General features: G+C 34.7%; 1 protein-coding gene across 1 annotated transcript; it reads left to right on the forward strand.

Moving 5' to 3' along the window:
- The first annotated feature begins 263 nt into the window (after positions 1–263).
- Positions 264–10,031, forward strand: LOC144451505 (mesenchyme-specific cell surface glycoprotein-like). Its single transcript, XM_078142371.1, has 11 exons — positions 264–850; positions 1,809–2,027; positions 2,679–2,877; positions 3,276–3,417; positions 4,405–4,519; positions 5,210–5,383; positions 5,919–5,984; positions 6,919–7,163; positions 7,882–8,093; positions 8,557–8,663; positions 9,593–10,031. Exons 1-11 carry the CDS (start codon positions 655–657, stop codon positions 9,673–9,675), a joined length of 1,758 nt encoding a protein of 585 aa, XP_077998497.1. The 5' UTR covers positions 264–654; the 3' UTR covers positions 9,676–10,031.
- Positions 10,032–22,128: the final 12,097 nt, after the last annotated feature.

Below are 22,128 nucleotides of genomic sequence, written 5' to 3' on the forward strand. Positions count from 1 at the left end.
AGAGAGAGAGAGACGGGGCGACAAAACCGGTGTACACCTTGCTATCTCTCTTGAATGGGTTTTACAAAGATCGAAGGTCAAAATAGCCTGATAACTTCAAAGAGATGATATATTCGTCATGATACATGTGACTCGTTCGTTCTGTTCACGTGGACACCATCAACAGTCATGCAATAAGTGGATAAGAACATACCAACTTTTAGCATTTCATTTGAATATAAGTATTGCAGTGGCTAAATAAAACTGCCCTACATGTAATTTTAGAATGATAACAAATCATGACAAAGTCAAAGGAAATGTGCCCAACATTATAGAAATGAAACTAAATAAGTTATACTGTTATAATAACTAGTATAACATGATCGTAATTACGAAAATGCGCATTTCTTTTATTTTAAGTATGACAGATAAAAATAATGACTTGTCAATAATTTTGTTTATTTTGCGATAATCTGTTGTCCAATACTTAACTGCAATTGTTAATACCGTGACATAGGAGATGTATATAGGATGTCAACCATTCCTGTGATTGCCATGGTCAATTTAAGGCTATGAACTAAAAGCTAAGTTCAAGTTCGATGCTGTTCGAATCAAGCTGGTTTTTTTCCGAGTTAGTCTCGTATCCAGATTAAGGAGTGGATTTATTATTTGAAGATGAACCTGTATGTCATTTTGATTGGACTGGTCGTCTGCGTCTCTGCGGTGAACGGGACTGTGATATTGGAACCTCTGTCAACTCTGTACCTTCCCTACCTGTACGATGAAAACGACGAACCTTTGTACGCACTAGCAACAATAGCTGCCGAACAGACTGCATTTGATCCTACCAACCAACTGGTTTACGTTGTAGGTAGGTGCAGTTTTTTAATGGTTTGGGGGGGGGGGGGACACGAAAAGACAATTTTTCATATTTTATATCGACCCGGGAAATGGACCCGAACCTTGTACACGCAACGTGATGTTTTAGGTCAGCCCTTCGGCCTCGCTAGCTGGTGTTGATAATCTTGAAATGTTAGCGTTATTCCACATCGGGTCTAGTCACCCCCGTGCGTGTGCGACGGAATGGTTATCCAATACTAGCGGAGGGTTCTAATCTAAGAATAGACCTTTGCATATTACTTCTCGATTGCAATCATTATTAAGATAATAACACTGCTCGAAATAGTTGTTTAGCGTCGTTCAGTTATTTTTTCAAGCTCCCACCCTGTACCCATGCCCCACCACCGCCACTTGCGTATCCATGGCAACAACATTTAGCAAGCACATAAATAAGCACGTACTTAACAAGACAAAGTTCAAAGTACACATTGTCCCCTCGTGAGTAATACAGCCGCCTTCCCACAAGACCACAGCCCCTGCAGCGGATCAGAAGCTTGAGCCCCTCCAAGCTTTAGCGTAAAACGGTATAATCTTAAGAGGAAACTGGGGGATAATTTATGGACAATATTCTGTTGAGATTGCTTTTCTAGCTACATATAATTCAACCGGGTATATATAAATTTAATTCAACAATGAATATGCGACACATTTACATAAAAAATTAATATGAAATGTTATTAATTACTGTACACAATATCTCAACAGTTTGATTAAAATTCATACATGTCATAATTTGATTAACTCATTTAATTATAGCTAAGTATATATAGCGAATTATAGCAATGCCCATAATACAGTTAGGCAGTGGTAATCTTTAAGTCCCTTCATGGTGTTGGTTTAGCTACCCTATCTAATCTACAGACAGGTCTGCATTGACAAAAACAATATTTATAAAAAAAAAAACATATCTGGTATATTCTCAATTCTAGGTGATACAGTAATACACATAGTTGACATTTCTGATGTCTACAACCAGGAAATAGTCTACTACACAAACATTGATTTCATCGCTACTGACATTGAAGTATGCGGGGACTACGTTGCCATGACAATCAGTGCTGACCCTAAAACTGACCCCGGTAGAGTTGACATCTATGACCTTTACGATTCTGATACAGAAACATGGAATCTCGTACAGTCAGTCACAGGTAAGATCACGCGTTGTTTTGAGTGATTTGCGAAATTTTGTGTACACTGCAATGATGGTTATTGGACCTCATCGCATATACATGTAGCTATTGCAAGTGTGGCCCATTGATGAGTAAACCTCAGCAGTGAATCGGTATATGTTTGATTAGACATTTCCGCCAAAAGTAGCATATCTATAAAGACCTATACAAAATTGTGTCATTCCTTGTTTTGGCCTTAGTAATAGTAAAAATGTTGTTACATATAACCCAGACTTACCAACGAAACACATGTATATAAAGTGGAAATCAGTCGAGTATACCGTGGCCGAAGATAGACGACAAAGCGCTCGTTGGTTGAATTAGAAGGGCGAGTTGTCGTCTTCGGCCACGGTACGAGTAGCACAAATCGTCGTCTGGCCAGAAAACATCTTTCTATAAACACTGACGTAAGAAAAATCTTACTAACATTGCTACATTTTATTTGTGTGAGGTACCATTACCTCAGTCAAATCACAAGTGTAGCAAAGTTTAATTATTTTTGTCCAGCAGCCAGACGACTTGTTGCTTCCATTGTAGTTTGAGTAGATTCTCACAGTCACTTATTTACCAAGTGAGGACATGTCAAGCAACTAAGTAAGCTGCTCTGTTGATCTGTCTCTTTTCCTATAGTCGGGTCCTTACCGGATATGTTACAGTTTACGAAAGACTGCCAAACTATCGTTGTCTGTGATGAAGGTGAACATGGCGAGGATGGAACAGGAGGCTATGTTGACCCCGAAGGTTCTGTAACTATCATAAAATTTACTTCGCAAGATTTATCTCAAGAACCTTCCGTCCATACTGCCAATTTTACTGCTTTCAACAACAGGTATGACTTCTTTCGCAGTAAAGTACAGATAGAATATTTGAATGAATGAATGAATGAATGAGAGAGAGATAGAGAGAGATAGAGAGAGAGTGAGAGAGGGAGTGAGTGAGAGAGACAGACATACAGACAGACAGACATACAGACAGACAGACAGACAGACAGACAGACGGGCAGGCAGGCAGGCAGCAGACATATTGGCGTGTCATCACTTTGGTCAAAACTATTACAGGCTATTTTCCAATGTATGAAAATACAGTGACTGATTACAACATTCTCTATTTGAATATTGAAAACCATTTACATGGAGGACCAAATATTACCTTTTGAAATTTAAACCATGGTAGACATAAATTTGTGTATGTATCCTCTCCCTATCATCAACGTTCGCTTTCTTGTAGAACTGAAGAATATGTCGCAAGGGGGGTTCGTGCGCCATTGATGGGTCAACTAACCTTCGTACCAAGTACTTTTTCTCAGAACATGGAGCCAGAATACGCTGCCTTGAACGAGGATGATACAACTGCGTATATTGTATTGCAGGTGAAATAATTATATTTTTTTTTTATTTTGCTAAAAAATTGCAATGGTTTTTAGCGTTATAATTCCCCGGTTTACTTCTACATGTGGAGAATCGTCCACCAGATAGTGATTCCAGACACTCTTTGATAGTGCCGACAATGTCTGAGTAATTAATCTACCAAACGATTATCAGTTCTGATAACAATTGGCGTGCAAGACTGTAACGGTCAAGTGTGACATAATATATTTGATATCTGAATAGTTTGTTTCTGGTAGAGCGATTCGCTGTCCCAACTCGACACTGCTGTCAATGTGCATCTTAAAGATTTACTACAGACTGTTATCCATGTAATAGAAACGATCGCTGTTATGGTTGGATAATATTTATATTCAAAATTCTGCAATTTTTTTTTTCTAATCCGGTCTACACGTTCATATGTCCACCCCCACACTTTGTTGTAGTTCCTATGCAGCATCATTACGAGCTACACCTCCACTCACAGTATAGTCAAAGTCGTTACTCTAGAAGTCCTGAGATGCATGAGATGCAATTGAAAATTTATCCACATCCACCCACACAGTCATTAACATCATATCTTTGTTAATCAATCACACAATTCTAACCAACAACACAGTCCCTCATGAAGTTGGTGTCTATTGGAACAGTTATGTAATGTCCAAATATGGTACATTTGTTAGCTGTGGATGCTACTTATACACTGTTTACGTAACTGTAACAGTTGGAGGTTCACTGATTAGATGAACAACATTTTGTGCTGATTGAGGAACTTTGACCAGACGTGGTTTAGTTAGAGACCACATTGGCATCCAGACTATCTGTAAACATGCTGAATTATTTCTATGTATTCCTTTACAAGTACATATTCTCTGACAAGCGAATTTAATGAAGCTATACTTAAGATTTCGATTGACTTGAAAAAAACATATATCCAGTTTTCCAAATAGTTCTTTATTTTCAAAAAGAAATCATCATGTTATATATTGCAGGAAAATAACGCAATCGCAGAAGTTGACATCGCTACGGCCACCATAACTGAAATTCATCCACTTGGTTTTAAAGACCACAATATTTATGGGTTAGATGCCAGTGATCGGGATGAAGGTAAGCGTTGCCATGGCTACGAGTTCACAAATTCAAAATCTAATGCAGGACTCTGAAAACATATAATTGCGCAAGAGGGGAGGATACATGTCACGTGACGTACTTTGACGTTAGAACAATGCAGCTCATTCAAATTTTTTTTCCCCCTCCGATTATGTAACGTAAGGTAAATTTCAACTCTTTATCAGAAAATTCAAATGTCACGAAGGGGTCATCATGACCTTGCAAAATATGTTAAATAGTCAAGATATATTCATAAATAGCCAATGAAAACCGTGTTTACAGAATGGGGAAAACAATGATTGTCGATATCCTGAAAAACATGATAATGAACTCTCATTTAAAAATATCAAAAATAAACTTTCATTATAGCAAAGTTTGAATAACTTTGATTTTTAGGTAAATTAGTCCCCGAGGTACTAGTATGTTCTGCCTTCAGCTGTTACTGTCTCACATGTCCTTTTGGCCAGCAACTTTGACAATTGCTTGTCTCGCTAGGTTCAATTTAACGACTTTAACTAGTTACTTTGTTATTGTCAGGCATTATGTCCAGTTTCTCTAAACCGGGGCTGGTTAAAATTACTTACTGTCATCTCTTACCATATAGCTTCTCAAAATTCAGAATTTTCGCCAGACTTATCACCAAAATATTTTGACCTATATGTACCAATACTTACCTCCTACCTACAGGTATAAATATAGAAACATGGCCGATATATGGTATGTATCAACCTGATGCTATCAAGTATTTCTACATCGATGGCCAAGGATATTTGGTGACGGCCAATGAGGGCGATAGTATGGAGGTGTCGTTTGGATCAGAAGAATGGAGTGAACAAATGAGAGGACAGGATTTCGTGACCGGTAGGTTTTGATATTTCTGTGTCTCGGAGGAAATACGGATAATGATAGGTGGAGAGTAAGATTGTGTAAACATACCAGGTGATGGAAGACGAGTCAATAGCTTTGCCAGTAAAAGTTTACACGTATGCCCGGGTTGTACGCTCTCGAACAGAAAATACGGGATATATTTGCTGGTCGGTCTACGTCACAGCAATGTGCATCTCCCACTCCGGGGGTCAACGTATAGGTCGTCATGTTCTGCGATGCTCGATATATTCATCACGTTCAATATTGTCACTGTTTTGTCCAACTTTTGCGTGTATTTCCAGCACCATGTTACTACATACGAGTGACGTTGTGTGTTTGTCAATTTGCCAATCACAGCTTGATTTTGACGACACGGTGCTAGGTTACTCACATGTTTTAGAAATGTTACACTAAATGACCAAATATATACATAAAGAACATGAATTGCCGAACTTTTAATGTGACAACAAAAATCTCAACATCAACTACCTCTTGGATAATTAATTTATGGTAATATTTATCTTTTCAGGTGATTTTTTATCTGACCTAGTTTCCGAGGATTTATCAGCCGCCCTCGGCGATGACACCAAATTAGGTACTGTCGACGTCGTTACGTGTCCGTTGTCTAAATCTGATAGGAAGACATAATTTCCCGATGTCTCTTATTACAGATTAACTAAATGATTAAAAATCAAACAAGCTATTAGAAACATAACTGTAATGTTGATAATATGTAATGCAAAGTCATGTAATGTAAAACAAAAAACCTTTCACTAAACCTATATCACAAAGTATATATTCAAATCAGGCTACTGGATATATCTTTATATTAACATAAAACATACCATATACCATATTATATCATATTGTGTAAAGTTATGTCGTATTTCACACTACATCAAATCAAATGTCATCCACGTCACGTCACGTCACGTCATGTCACGTCACGGCACGGCACACATACTACACCAAACTACATCAGATCACATCACATCACATCACATCACATCACTGTCACATCACCTCACATCACATCACATCACTATCACATGACTATCACATCACATCACATCACATCACTGTCACATCACATCACATCAGTCACATCACATCACTGTCACATCACATCACTTCACTGTCACATCATATCACATCACATCACATCCCATCACACCACTGTCACATCACATCACATCACATCACTTCACTATCACAACACAACACTTTAACATAACATATAATAAACAAATCGCATTGAATCACATGTGCATATCACATTACATCGCTTCAAGTCATGTCACAACACAACACAACCCGCCACACCACACCACACCACACCACAACACAACACAACACAACACAACACACCACACCACAACACAACACAACACAACACAACACAACACAACACAACAAATCTCAACTCATGACAACTCATGACATCGCGACAACTCGGGACAACTTGTCACACAATGTAACATCACATCATAAATACACCAGTTTTTGAAACGTACTTGGTTTTTCCCCAGGTCGGTTGTTATTAAGTATTGTCGATGGTATGAACGTCAGCTATCCTACCAAGTATGACCAATTCTACACGTTCGGCTCTAGAAGTTTCTCCGTCATCCAGACATCAGATATGTCAATGTTATATGACAGTGGAGATGAATTTGAACAAATAAACGCTGAAAACTATCCAACAATATTCAACATGAATGTTGGGGATGATGATGAAACTCCGGAGGATACCATGGATAGCAGATCGGATAACAAGGTAAATTGAGTGCATCAGGAGAAATTATTCTAACTTAAAAAAAAATATTAAAAAATCAAGCGCTGAAATCATACACGATACGTACGGATAACTGGTCAACATTTATCTTTCAAGAGAAAGCCATTTCTTAAACAAAGTACACGGGGATGCTTTTTCATCGCTTTTTATTCTAAATACATTTTTTTCTGACAGGGGAAAAATGTTACAGTTGATTTTCACTGAGGTATCAATATACACATCTGACAATGTGACATGTTATCACCCCCCCCCCCCCCAATACATACAATAGAAGCAATTTAGGCCGAAATAAGAATATTCGCTGACTTGATAAAGCTCTCAGTAAACAAACATTGCGACACTTTATTGTTTGGCTCGACAAGAATCAATATAATTGTTACTTTGTAATTCTTAATCGTACGGATCACCTAAACATAGCTCACAAAAATAAAATGCAAGAGCTATATTGGTAGTAAATGTAGTTGTTGTGTCAAGCTATTACATGATATATCTGCAGTGTTGGTAAGATTTCGATCAAGCCGATATTATTTCAGGCTAATTATAATAATTTACAGGGTATACAAGGTTTTGATTGGTCAACGACTTTCCTACTGCTCTTGAAAAATCCCAAAGCATTAACGACAAATACTACATAGGCTTTTTACGTAATGTGAAATAGTGCATATGCTAGTTTTAATTTTTTTGTAAAACTCCATTTCAGGGCCCTGAACCCGAGTCTGTCTCGTATGGGAAGGTTGGAAATAAAAATATTTTATTTATTGGTTTGGAGAGAATGTCATCGATTATGCTGTACCAAATCACTGATGGCGTCGTTTCGTTTGAAAGTGTTCATCGTGCTGGTTGCATAGATGACACTTTCCAAAATCTGTATGATGCTCGAAATATTGGCGATGCCGATCCCGAAGATATGAGGTATGTGTGGCATTAGTGGTCGACCTGATATAAGAGGTCGTAGATAGCGAAATATGTCGTAAATCCACGGGCCTCTTTACGGTACTGTAACAGCAGACAAATGTGCTCTGGTTTGTGACGTCACTGCGATAATATAAACATCGAATAGTGTGTGTATTACTGTTAGCAATCCTCGTTCTCATCTTTCGAGATTGCGACAAACATTGCAACCCTTACTCCCCATTTGCTTCAAGCAGAAGAACACTACAATTTTGAAACATTCGTCGAGAGTGCCGACTTAGTAATTTGCGCGTCTAATAAACAATAACATAACATAACATTACATAACATAACATAACATAACATAACATAACATAACATATAATGCCGTTGTTACTCAAAGTGTAGCATAGTTAAGATGATTTGAACGATATATATATCCTTTCGAAAGGTCTTAAAATTCGTGTCCGTTTTTTTCACACAGGTTCATCAATGAAGAAAATTCTCCAAGTAACAGACCACTTCTACTAGTTGCTGGATCAATTAGTGGTACTCTATCACTCTATGACGTCATTGATGACTCGAATGCGGGTAAGGTTTCCTTAGATGATAAAAAAAACATTATTTAATGTAATAATGAAGTGTTTCATTATGTATGGGGAACTTCTGATCAGTAAACCGCAGCAATAAAAGAAACTGCAGTAATCTTAGTAAACTGTTCCAATATTAGTAAACTAGCAATATTAGTAAAATGTAGCAATATTAGTAAAATGTAGCAATATTAGTAAACTAGCAATATTAGTAAAATGTAGCAATATTAGTAAAATGTAGCAATATTAGTAAACTAGCAATATTAGTAAAATGTAGCAATATTAGTAAAATGTAGCAATATTAGTAAAATGTAGCAATATTAGTAAAATGTAGCAATATTAGTAAAATGTAGCAATATTAGTAAAATGTAACAATATTAGTAAACTAGCAATACTAGTAAAATGTAGCAATATTAGTAAAATGTAGCAATATTAGTAAAATGTAGCAATATTAGTAAAATGTAGCAATACTAGTAAAATGTAGCAATATTAGTAAAATGTAGCAATATTAGTAAAATGTAGCAATATTAGTAAAATGTAACAATATTAGTAAAATGTAACAATATTAGTAGAATGTAACAATATTAGTAAAATGTAACAATATTAGTAAAATGTAACAATATTAGTAAAATATAGCAATATTAGTAAAATGTAGCAATATTAGTAAAATGTAGCAATCTTAGTAAAATATAGCAATATTAGTAAAATGTAGCAATCTTAGTAAAATATAGCAATATTAGTAAATTAGTAAAGTGTAGTTATATCAGTAAAATATAGCAAGAATAGTACGATTTTATCTAGTCAAATAACACTACTTTAGGTATAACGTGATTTTCAACTCAAGACAAGGGGTCAAATATATACATTTCCATTTCTAGTTTCTACTCTATGATTTTCTTCCAACTTTGTTTGTTTTTGTCTTGTTTACAGATGTCGGCAGCTCACCGTTAATATCAGCACTCCTACTTCTTGTCTGTTTGCTCATCAATATACTTCAATACACCAATATATAAAAGATTTTTTTTCAGAGGACCATATGTTTATTAAAAACTGTTCAGTCTGAAGCTTGATAACCTGGTCTACACGGAGATGTAGACTTTGTGTGTCTTTTCAGTATTGCGATTTCGACTTTTTAAGATAAATATTTAGTGTACAATTTACATGAAAAAGTGCATTTTCGTTTTTTTAAAGGTTTTTTGTTATTTGTTATTTTTGGTTATGCTCGTTTGTTGGTCAGAGTTATTATTGTCACCTCCTGTCGTTCATTATCGAATGAAGGTCATTTATATGTACTTACATTTGTATTACTTCATACTTGACATGGTGCAAGAATAGAGCCATTTATAAGAACGATACGTACTGAAAATAAAGCATTGTATTCATTGTTACTATTGGCATACATGTATGTGTTGTTTAATCTTTTTGTGTGCTGACTTGCCGTTTTACAGAAACCTGACTACAGTATTGATGAAACATTATTCTATCAACAGTGTTCTAGTTCTGACCAGAATACATTTCTTTGGCGACTATTTTCGTGTGTGGATGGATGGGTGTGTGGGAGGGAGGGGAGGCTGTCTGTCTGTTTGTTTGTTTGTTTGTTTGTTTGTTTATTTGTTTGACTGACTGACTGACTGACTGACTGATTGACTGACTGACTGTCTGTCTATCTCTGTCTCTGTCTCTGTCTGTCTGTCTGTCTGTCTGTCAGTCTGTGTGTATATCGATATTCTTTTCACTAAACTTTGCAACATTATTTTATGACAACTAAACTTCACTCAGCTCATGTTCAACTTTTTTCAAATGCACACCAATCTGTCTGAAAAATCGTAAGTAGAGACCAAAGGGGTTTTGTGAAAATCTGAGTCATCGCTATTGCTACCGTAGCTGTCAATCAAATATTAGTGCCTAAATATTTTGGGGAATACTGGACAATTGAGATCTTCGCTGGGCCGCAGTGCTAGTGTCAATTTCGTCATAAGTTAAATAATATTGTTTATACTTGTATTCATATACATAGCAAGTACCAAGCTCCCAATTGTTACGACTTGAAGTTTGAATGGGAAATGAAGCACAATTAGTTGTGGGTGTAAAACTTCAACCTTTACACCTCCTACACAACAACCATAAGTGATATTCCTCTAAAAGTCCTCCCAACATATTTCATTATTATATAATATTAAACCTCTTAACTTGTAATACATACATACATACATACATACATACATACATACATACATACAGACGTACGTACGTACGTACGTACATACATACATACATACATACATACATACATACATACATACATACATACATACACACATGCACACATGCACACATACATACATACATACATACATACATACATACATACATACATACATACATACACACACACATACATACATACATACATACATACATACATACATACATTCATTCATTCATACATACATTTTGCGTCTCCTTATCAAAAAGGCATTACAATGTAGTGTGATTCAATATTGGAACAAATGTGAAAATACGTTTTTCCAGACTATATATAATTTCACAATCACATTAAGAGTATGATTTAGAAATTTGATACAAACATCTGACAAGATATGTAAATATTTGAATGTGGTTAATATAGTCATATTTGTGTTACAAACTTTAAAGGTCTATTTCTACAAACGTACTCATGACATAAAGACAACATGAACACACGATAGACTATGATTAATAATATTAATTTATTTCACCAGATACATATGATAATAACAATATACATTAACAACAATAACTACAAAAACAACAACAACAATTACAACTGAAACAAAAGCGTTGTAAGGACCATGCATATAGTTCACTTTTAATTAATCTAGTCTATGTGCTAGAAATTAAGAAAAAATACCAATAGTAAACATACAACTTATACTACCAATACTATTCAAATACCACTAATTATACATTTTAAATTAATGAATGTTGAGCAGAGTTCAATATTATCCATATTTAGTTTAAAATCGTGATTCCTTGAGGGTACTTATTATTTTTTGGCGCCGCCAAGGTCCAAATGCTGTACTTCACCAGTGGCATTGGTCAAAATTAACAACACAGGTCAAATTCCACATGTTAAAAGGAATGAAACATTTCAAATGTGTATGGTACAAGTCAAGTGGAATCTCACCAGTCAAAACTAATCATAAATGTTAAATGTCCAAAGGTAATCCTACACGTCAAAGGTAATCTCTAATATCAAATAATCGCATATATGAAAGGATTTCTGAAATATCAGATAATATCAATGTCAACAGCAATCTCAAATATCAGATAATCTCACATGACAAAGGTAATCCTACACGTCAAAGGTAATCTCAAATATCAATTAATCTTAAATGTTCAAAGGTAATCTCAAAATACCAGATAATCGCATATGTGAAAGGTAATCTCAAATATCAGATAATCTCATGTCAAAGAGAATCTCAAATATCAGATAATATCACACGTCAAAGGTAATCACACATGTCGAAGGGAACAATCAAAGGTGATTACCCATCAAAAGTGGTCATACATGTCAAAAGTGATTACACAGACACACTGTTTGGTGTAGGCTTGATTCTTCTGATACCTGTTAACAAAAGCAATTTTGAACTTTAGTCAATAATAGTTTGATGCATACATCAATTAATTTACTGCTTTATAATTTGCTATTACTGTATACTCCTGTTAAATAAATGATATCGATAAAAATTGATAGCATACATACATACATACATACATACATACATACATACATACATACATACATACATAATATACATACACATATACACCGTCATAAACACATACATTAATGTAAAACATTTATACCTTGCATCCGTCACCTGTCCACGTTTTGGTATCTATATTCTGAGATACGCACGTATGTTGTATCACAGATATCGAGAAGTGTACGTCATATCCTGTTAATAAATTAAAATATTTAAGTGTATATTATTTTTAAAAAAATTACATTTATATGGTTAGAAAGGTATGTCATATCCGGTGAATACAAGCCATACAAGGTTAGTAATGTACGTCATATCAAATTTCTTCATTTCTACAGTGACGAACTTAACCAAAAACATTTTAGGGTTAAGCTTTATTTTCTTGAAAATGGTAATTTTCAATACTTTAATGTACCATTAGTTGACAACATTACTCCACTTGGTATACTTACCACTAGGCAGGTCAAATTCAAAGTAATAGTACCCATCATACAACAGTTCATATTCATGTATTAAAATGTCAGCTTGTGTACCATTTAGTTCCAAATTGGTTGTAAATGTGTGACCTTTGTGATCATTTGTAAATCGGTACACCCCATCCATTATTATAACAGCAGTGTTGGTAATTATGACCTTTGAACTTTCCAAGATGATTTGGATTGCAGAAAATGAATTCCATGTCTACAAAAATATCAATAAATTACACACTCAATGTGTATGTGAGGAGAGAGAGAGAGAGAGAGAGAGAGAGAGAGAGAGAGAGAGAGAGAGAGAGAGAGAGAGAGAGAGAGAGAGAGAGAGAGAGAGAGAGAGAGAGAGAGAGAGAGAGAGGGGGGGGGGGGCTTTAAAGGCTCATTTGTTTAAAACATCAATACATAGTACATATATATAGTTAATAACCTGAAGTAATTTATGTAGTCTAATATATACATTAATATATACATTTCAAACACTTTGCAACTTTAGAAGGGGTAGACATCTATGTAATATTTCAAATAATCTTTCAAAGTAATCTAAATGACATACATAAAAATAATAAAGATATTCTATCTTACCTGTATACGCCATTGGTATCTATTTACATCGTTAACAGCATGATACTGTCCCTCAATCATTGTTTGATATTCAATCATCCAGGGTTGAATGTTAATACTTATAATAATGTCTTCTTCTAACTCACTTGCTGCAAAAAAAGCTGAAACTTTACTACGATATACCATTAGAATAAATGTAAATGAATAAGCGCCATAAAGCATAATTTATAATCTGAAATCTTCAACCATATGTTGCTTGCATATATGCTACCAGCTCCGTATCCTGTTCACAAAGTATGTTAATTTGTCTTTATGGATGATTTTAATAATTATTAACACCGTCATTGTATTAAAGCAATTATAGTTGCGTTTTTGTATTAAGGACCTATAGGAAATACATTATTATTGTGAATCAAATTCATACATTTATTTAATCATTCATTTATTAAAAAGTACACCTATCACCATAAAAACAAAAGTTTCAATGTCTCAGTCTCTCAATTTCTTCTGCATCTGTATCCTTTTTTCATACCTCGAGTAAAACCATATAAACACTATTTTTGTACATTCAGATTCTCCAAAGAATACACAGATATGTTACTTAAATGTGAAGAATTTGAATAAAACCCGACTTTACCTTCCAAGTTAGTACCATTTTTATATTCGAATACCAATGTCAATTTATCTCTTTTCATAACGTCTGTTCTTCCAAATAGATTTGGCAGACTTCCTGTTGTACGGAAAGCCTGAAATTATAATGGAGATAAACATTCTATAGTCTTCTACACAATTACAATGCGTGGCTTAGCGTTTACAATACAAGAGGGTGTTTCTTAATGCTCGTGTCTTTGCTGAAGGTAAAAATTCCGAATAGTTATTCGAGAAAGTTTTAATATCATAATCTGATACATTTCTTGAGAAATCATTGGTTGTCAATCTTAAGAAGCTGAGGTGTCATTAATATACCAAGTTGTTGAAATCTTGTTGAAACAGACGATCTCTTTTTCTTATTTGAAGTAAGACAGTTGCCTTAGTATTTAGTATTAGTAATCATTATAATCAAGTACTATAATAAAGGTTTATTGCTTCTTAAGGCCTCCGGCCCATATCGCAAAAAAATTACAGTACTAGATTACATAATCTCACGGAAGTGAAACAAGATTTGTGAGAGGGCGCTCTTTGTATCACAATATGATACCATTGGAGAAGGCAATTTGTGAAATCCAGTCGCTCATGGAATGTGTGTCTCATGATGACACACGATAGTTCCTACATTCATATTGTTCACAGTTGGTTACCCTGACAACAACATAATCGATTACTAAAGATACACTTAGATCTGCTGTTCTGAATTCCAAGATCCATGGAAAACATAATATATAATCTATACACAGTATAGATCATTTTGACATAAATGCTTAATTTCTCAAATACCATACAGTAACCATTGATGTCAACCGCGATCTTGCCAATTGGTCTCTGTTGTTTGGCCAATCAATTATGTTAAGACATAGCCTGGATCAAAAATCAGAGTTATCAAATGAATATATATCATGTAATTAATATGTGCAATGCAATAACTTACAATAAGATTTAGAGGAGTCCTTCTGTCAACAGAGATGGTAAGATGTTCCAACGGTGGAATATAGAAACCATTATTATCACCAAAGTCTATGGTAGAGTTAAACAGATTTTCAGCAAAGTCACTTGCCATGTCCAGGACTATATTTGGTGTGTTCAAAACCAGAGACCCATTACCAGGTTCTATCTTGCCAAGTATGAATGTTGATAGTAACTCAATCGTCTCAAGTACATCGTCTACTATGACCTTTCCTCCACTACGTGGTAGCGTCTCATTTCCATCCTCTCCATACACAACAGTCTGGTGTTCTTTTGTCTCATCGATTGCGAGAATAAGACTGTCTAATACTCTAAGTGCATCTACAATTTGAGGATAGTTTAATGCTTGAATTAATACTTAGACACATACTATAGATATATCATGTGAAACATTAAACCCTTTCAATTGCATACTAATTGCCCTAATTAGCATATTATTTGGTTTTGGTTGTATATCTCAATCAGTGTTTGTGTTAACAAAATACAACTTACTCCATGCTAGTTAATTTTGTCACACACTGTTAGGCTTATTAATGTTGATTATCATGCATACTAGATTACTCAGCATAGATTTGGAAACGCCATGTATATATCCGTATATTTCCATGAATGTTCCTCGGTTGTAAATGCTAACTGATATGAAACAAGATTTGTGAGAGGGCGCTCTTTGTATCACAAAGCACGTGATAACTGTGAAGTACAAATGTATGCATATTTTTAAATTTGACCAACTTTATCATGTATCTCTACTTGAATGAATGAAACTTTGCAGGTATGCTATCTTTGTAGAACAATCACACATATTTTACTTCTCGACCTGACTTCTAACTTCAAGATTAAATTACCGACATACATTACCGAATCTCAACATATTAAGAACTTCAAATGGAAATTCATCTGTGTTGGTAAACCATAGTATTCAATTTGAACTTTTGTTCCAAACACAACTAGAAAATTTACCTGAAATTTTCGACTGTACACTTCAGTCTTTGTCAACAGATTGACCCACTATTCAGCACACGTGACCTTACAGGACACGTGAGCCTAATAAGGGGTCAAAGGTGCCTGGAAGTTTGTATCGTCCCCCGTCTCTGTTTAGTGATGGTTTGAGTGCTCGGATGTAAATAGCTTCTTTCACTCCCCGTTCAAAATATCTGGTTTCAGTGTCCAGTATCTTCACTTCATTTATGTTAACCGAGTGACCGGGTGATTCAATGTGGATGTGTTGGGAGACCTCTGATGTGCTGGAACTAGGTCTTCTGTGTTCCAAAAATCTGGTCTTGAGTGATCTCTCAGTTTCCCCTATATATGAATCTTTGCATTGGCCTGTGTTGGTCTGGCCCTGGCAAGGAATTTGGTACACTACTCCACATACATGTTCCTTTTTAGTCTTGTCCTTTGGAGACACCAATAATTGCCGCAAGGTTTTAGTGGGCTTGATGCAGGTGTTTATACCGTAAGCAGTAAAGATTCTTTTTAGTGCCTCTGAAGTGTCCTTGATGTAAGGTAGGACCACTAACCAAGTAAGGGTTTAGTGGTCCTACCTTACATCAAGGACACTTCAGAGGCACTAAAAAGAATCTTTACTGCTTACGGTATAAACACCTGCATCAAGCCCACTAAAACCTTGCGGCAATTATTGGTGTCTCCAAAGGACAAGACTAAAAAGGAACATGTATGTGGAGTAGTGTACCAAATTCCTTGCCAGGGCCAGACCAACACAGGCCAATGCAAAGATTCATATATAGGGGAAACTGAGAGATCACTCAAGACCAGATTTTTGGAACACAGAAGACCTAGTTCCAGCACATCAGAGGTCTCCCAACACATCCACATTGAATCACCCGGTCACTCGGTTAACATAAATGAAGTGAAGATACTGGACACTGAAACCAGATATTTTGAACGGGGAGTGAAAGAAGCTATTTACATCCGAGCACTCAAACCATCACTAAACAGAGACGGGGGACGATACAAACTTCCAGGCACCTTTGACCCCTTATTAGGCTCACGTGTCCTGTAAGGTCACGTGTGCTGAATAGTGGGTCAATCTGTTGACAAAGACTGAAGTGTACAGTCGAAAATTTCAGGTAAATTTTCTAGTTGTGTTTGGAACAAAAGTTCAAATTGAATAATATTAAGAACTGTACTGAACAGTTGCATATTGACTTTATTCGTACTTGCTAAAAAAACAGACAAACAAACAATCAAGCGAGCTAACAAACAAACAAACAAACAAACAAACAAACAAACAAACAAACAAACAAACAAACAAACAAACAGCTTGTTGTATCATTGTTTCCTTGTAATTCCTAAAACAATACATAATACAGACTCATCAGTTTAGGCCTCAACACCCATACCACTAATTTCAACATTCAAGTTTTCAACATACAATTTAAAATCTTCACCGTCGGCTGTATCAGAAAAACGGTCTTGAAGCCTTGTATATATATTAAGTGTTATAAAGGTAAATATTGAATTGACTTTGAGGCATGCCGTCGGCACAGAAATTATTTATCATTAATAAATTCATACCTGTGGCGAGAAGAGTGAGATCATTATAGGCGATATTTTCTGATGAAAGCACTTTTTCAACAAGCTGGGTGACCTAGAAATTGAATAGACATATAATTACTTCATAAAAGTGGTTAAAAAGGAAAATCTAATACCCATATTACTTGGGTATAATTAACTCAATGTACATGTAGGAAGTCAACACTGATTTTTATGGTTTATTTACATGCATACACATACTTCTTCAGAAATAAAGAAGGTATATCAATAGTTGTGAATTGACAAACGTATTGACAAGCATAGTGAAATGTGATCTGCTTAGTCAAAGGTTTTTCTAGTCATTAACTTATTTGTGAATGTTGACTACAGGATGTGTGACTCGCTGTCCTTGGTATGTAATTTTAGTCTTAGACCCATAGCAATAAATGTAGCAGTGTTTTGTACTGTATTGTTTGTTTTCCCCAACACATAGAACTTAAACGTCACGTACTCAGGTTGAAATGTATCTTTTGCTCCATAAGAACATCAAATAGGACAAAATGGACATACATCCATTCCCTGCATATTAGGGAATGGATGTATGTCCGGCTGACTGACTGACTGACTGACTGACTGACTGACTGACAGACTAACTACCTTGCTGACTGACTAACTGACTGACTGACTGACTGACTGACTGACTGACTGCCTGCCTACCTGCCTGCCTGCCTGTCTGTCTGTCTGTCTGTCTGTCTGTCTGTCTGTCTGTCTGTCTGTCTGTCTGTCTGTCTGTCTGTCTGTCTGTCTATCTATCTATCTATATATCTATTATTCTATCTATCTATCTATCTATCTATCTATCTATCTATCTATCTATCTATCTATCTATCTTTCTATCTATCTATCTATCTATCTATCTATCTATCTATCTATCTATCTATCTATCTATCTATCTATCTATCTATCTATCTATCTATCTGTATCATCATTTTCTCAACAACGGGTGGCTGAATTAAAACGAACTTTGTGCACATTTTCTTCAGGATAATGGCTTGATCTAATTAGACTTTAATAAACATACAATGAAATCTAATGAGTTATCTGCATATAATTAATCATTTTCAGTAATCATAATGAAGCTTTCAGTTGTAATCTGTCATTTCCATTTTTAATGATTGTCAGTGATCATAGGCGATATCTTAAGAAAATGCACTTAAAATTCAATGTAATTTGGGACACACTTCAAATCGCTGGTTGATGTGGGTTTTAGTTTAATGACTCATTTACATGATTAACTATTTTAAATAAATTGGATATATTTTAGGAATATCCCTTTACCCTTCAAACTTCTTATAATGTTGAACAAGTGTTGATATAGCTTGCTGAAGGAGTCTTTATTGCGTTAATTGTTAATTAATGATTTGAGAATACAAGCTTCAAATTCCATATAATTTAGTGAACATATTGATGATAACACTTGGTATGTGTCCTGAAAACCAGATTAACCATTTAGCATACTTCATGATTTTCGGTAATTAGACTATATCTTAAGCATACACACTTCAGATGTCTCATAGTTTGTCATAAAGTTTTGTAAATTAAGGGGTATGTCATGTTTTATAGCTAAAGTTAAGAGTTTTGCATCTAACAAATTTTGTGTGTAGGAATTAAAATCTAAGGATTTTGCCCTTACGGAAAACATTCAGTTGAAATATTTTGTATAACTTGATAATATTATTATAGTCATACATATTATTCCAAAACACCCAGTGGCTCATAATATGATTAGTTTGAAATTTTTGCAAATGTCTGAAACAATACGTATGATTGTACCTACATATGTGAAATTGCTAAATCCGTTTAGCCGTGTTGCTAGTAACTCTGCAATGGAATCTCCGGGTGATGACTCTGTGGATAGAGTAAATAAAACAGGTCTAGGGCAATTTTAGCCGAAGACTGACCAGGGGTGTTTCTGCCTTCAAAAAATAATACTGAGTATTGTTATCAGGTTACATAATGTGTTTTCGAATGATACTGATGAATAATCAGTACAAGTGTACTAAAGGTAGAAATAATTGCGACCGGACTTTTCCTTTAAGTTTAGCAGTGATCAATACAAGTACTAGTGTACCAAAGGTAGAAATAATAACCGACTGAACTTTTCCTTTAACTTGATATCAGTAATCAATATAAGTGTACTAAAGGTAAAAATAAGTCTGACTGGATTATTCCTTTAAGTTGATAGCAGTAATCAATACAAGTGTACTGAAGGTAAAAATAAGTATGTCGGGACGTTTCCTGTAAGTTTATAGCAGTAATCAATATAAGAGTACTAAAGGCAGAAATACGTCTCACTGCACGTATCCTTTATCATTTTACTGAATCGTGTAGTACATTTAGTGTAGATATGACATTTAAAGTATTGGAGTACTTTAAGTGGTAGAATCTTAAACTGGAGTATTATTTCGATTATGAAAAGTAATGTAAATATGTATAAAACACACACACACACACACACACACACACACACACACACACACACACACACACACTCATTATGGATATGACTTTTAAAAGATTAAATGACCATACCCGAATCAACTTGTTTGCTGGACATTGTTAAACATTCACAACGTATCACAAATAGAAGTAAAATGAAGAAATGTTTGATAGATTATACTTACTAATACCTTCACAAATATACCAATATCTCAATATTCCACCTCCATAGGGGGACCAACTTAACGGTCTAAACCACCTATTGACAAATAATGGCAATAGAAAGCAATAAAGTTTAAGACAAATTAACAAATACGAGTAGAGTTCATAGGTAAATTTTAACATTTCCTTAAATGTAATACATACCAATCAAGTCATGCACATATATGCACATACCTACCTACCTACCTGTCGACATATATATACACATACACGAACAAACAAACGGACGAAAGGGTGCATTGGAGACAGACACATACATACATACATACATACATACATACATACATACATACATACATACATACATACATACATACATACATACATACATACATACATACATACATACATACATACATACAGACAGACAGACAGACAGACAGACATACATACATACATACATACATACATACATACACACATACATACATATATAAATACAGTATGTGCGTGTGTGCGTGCATGCATACATACGTATGTACATACATGCATACATACATACATACATACATACATACATACATACATACATACATACATACATACACACATACATACATATATAAATACGTACGTACGTACGTACGTACAAACGTACAGTATGTGCGTGTGTGCGTGTGTGCATACATACATACATACATACATACATACATACATACATACATACATACATACATACATACATACATACATACCTCACAACAATACCCCAACCAAACCATTGTGGTATTTTGTTATGGTCTTTGAGTGACACAGATCTACCATCACGAGTTTCCAATAACCCCTCCGAATTTATTGTAGCATCGATGTATGTATTGTAGTTAAAATCCTGAATAACTTCATTAAGGATGATTGCTTCCATATCTTCAAGCATTTCGTCATTTAGAATCTGTAGTAATTGGAGACCTAAGTTATCACAAAAACTGTATGAATCAGAATGTGTTTCTGGAACCGGTGCCATCAATGTTGTAGAATCTAAATAGTATGAAATAATAAAAATTTAACAGCATAATTGTTGTTACACTGTTACACGACAATTAACATATTTGTATTGCAGCAGACTCGAATATAAGAACATTATAAATTATATTAATATACAATCAATGAAATCGATATAAATATGATGTCATGATAATTATAGTATGGTTCATGGAGGGATACCATATTGTCATTAATTATATCTTTGTACCAATCAATGCTAATGTATATACAATTGTTTTACACTCAAGTCACGACATGTAATTTCATTCCGACATCACTCTTATTGAGCATCAATGGAATTGTTTATCGATGACGATATTCCTAGCGTTGCCTTATTTGGATCCCAAGCTTGATGGGTATGTACAGATATGTTCTTTTACACATCATATTTTATACAAGATGTAAACTGAAATGCCTTCAGTAGGCATTGTCCCATTCTTTATCATAAACACCTTGGTATCTCCAATGAATATACCACATTATAAGAAATTTAAATCTTGCAGCCTTAACTCAAAATTAATTATGCAAATTACGCATTGCAATTAAAATTATATCAACAAGCTTTAAAAGAAAATACTTTTAGTCACCATCAATATATTAAATTTTAAGTCTTTTTCGAATAACAAAAAACGAATTATGCAAACGATCGAAGACAAATCATAATTCTAAATCAGACTCGTGTGCATTGTTATCGTTGATGTACATGTATATGCAAATGACACGACATCTTATCGTTAGTGTGTTACTAAATAATATGAACTTTGACCAATGCTTTCTTAAAGTATTGCCTAATTGCTAAAATTCATTTATTATGCAAATAATTTGAAATCAAAAGCTACACCAACAAACATTTTATAAGGACATGTGC

This window comes from Glandiceps talaboti, chromosome 21 (assembly GCF_964340395.1).
Source record: "Glandiceps talaboti chromosome 21, keGlaTala1.1, whole genome shotgun sequence".
In the NCBI taxonomy this organism is placed as follows: domain Eukaryota; kingdom Metazoa; phylum Hemichordata; class Enteropneusta; family Spengelidae; genus Glandiceps; species Glandiceps talaboti.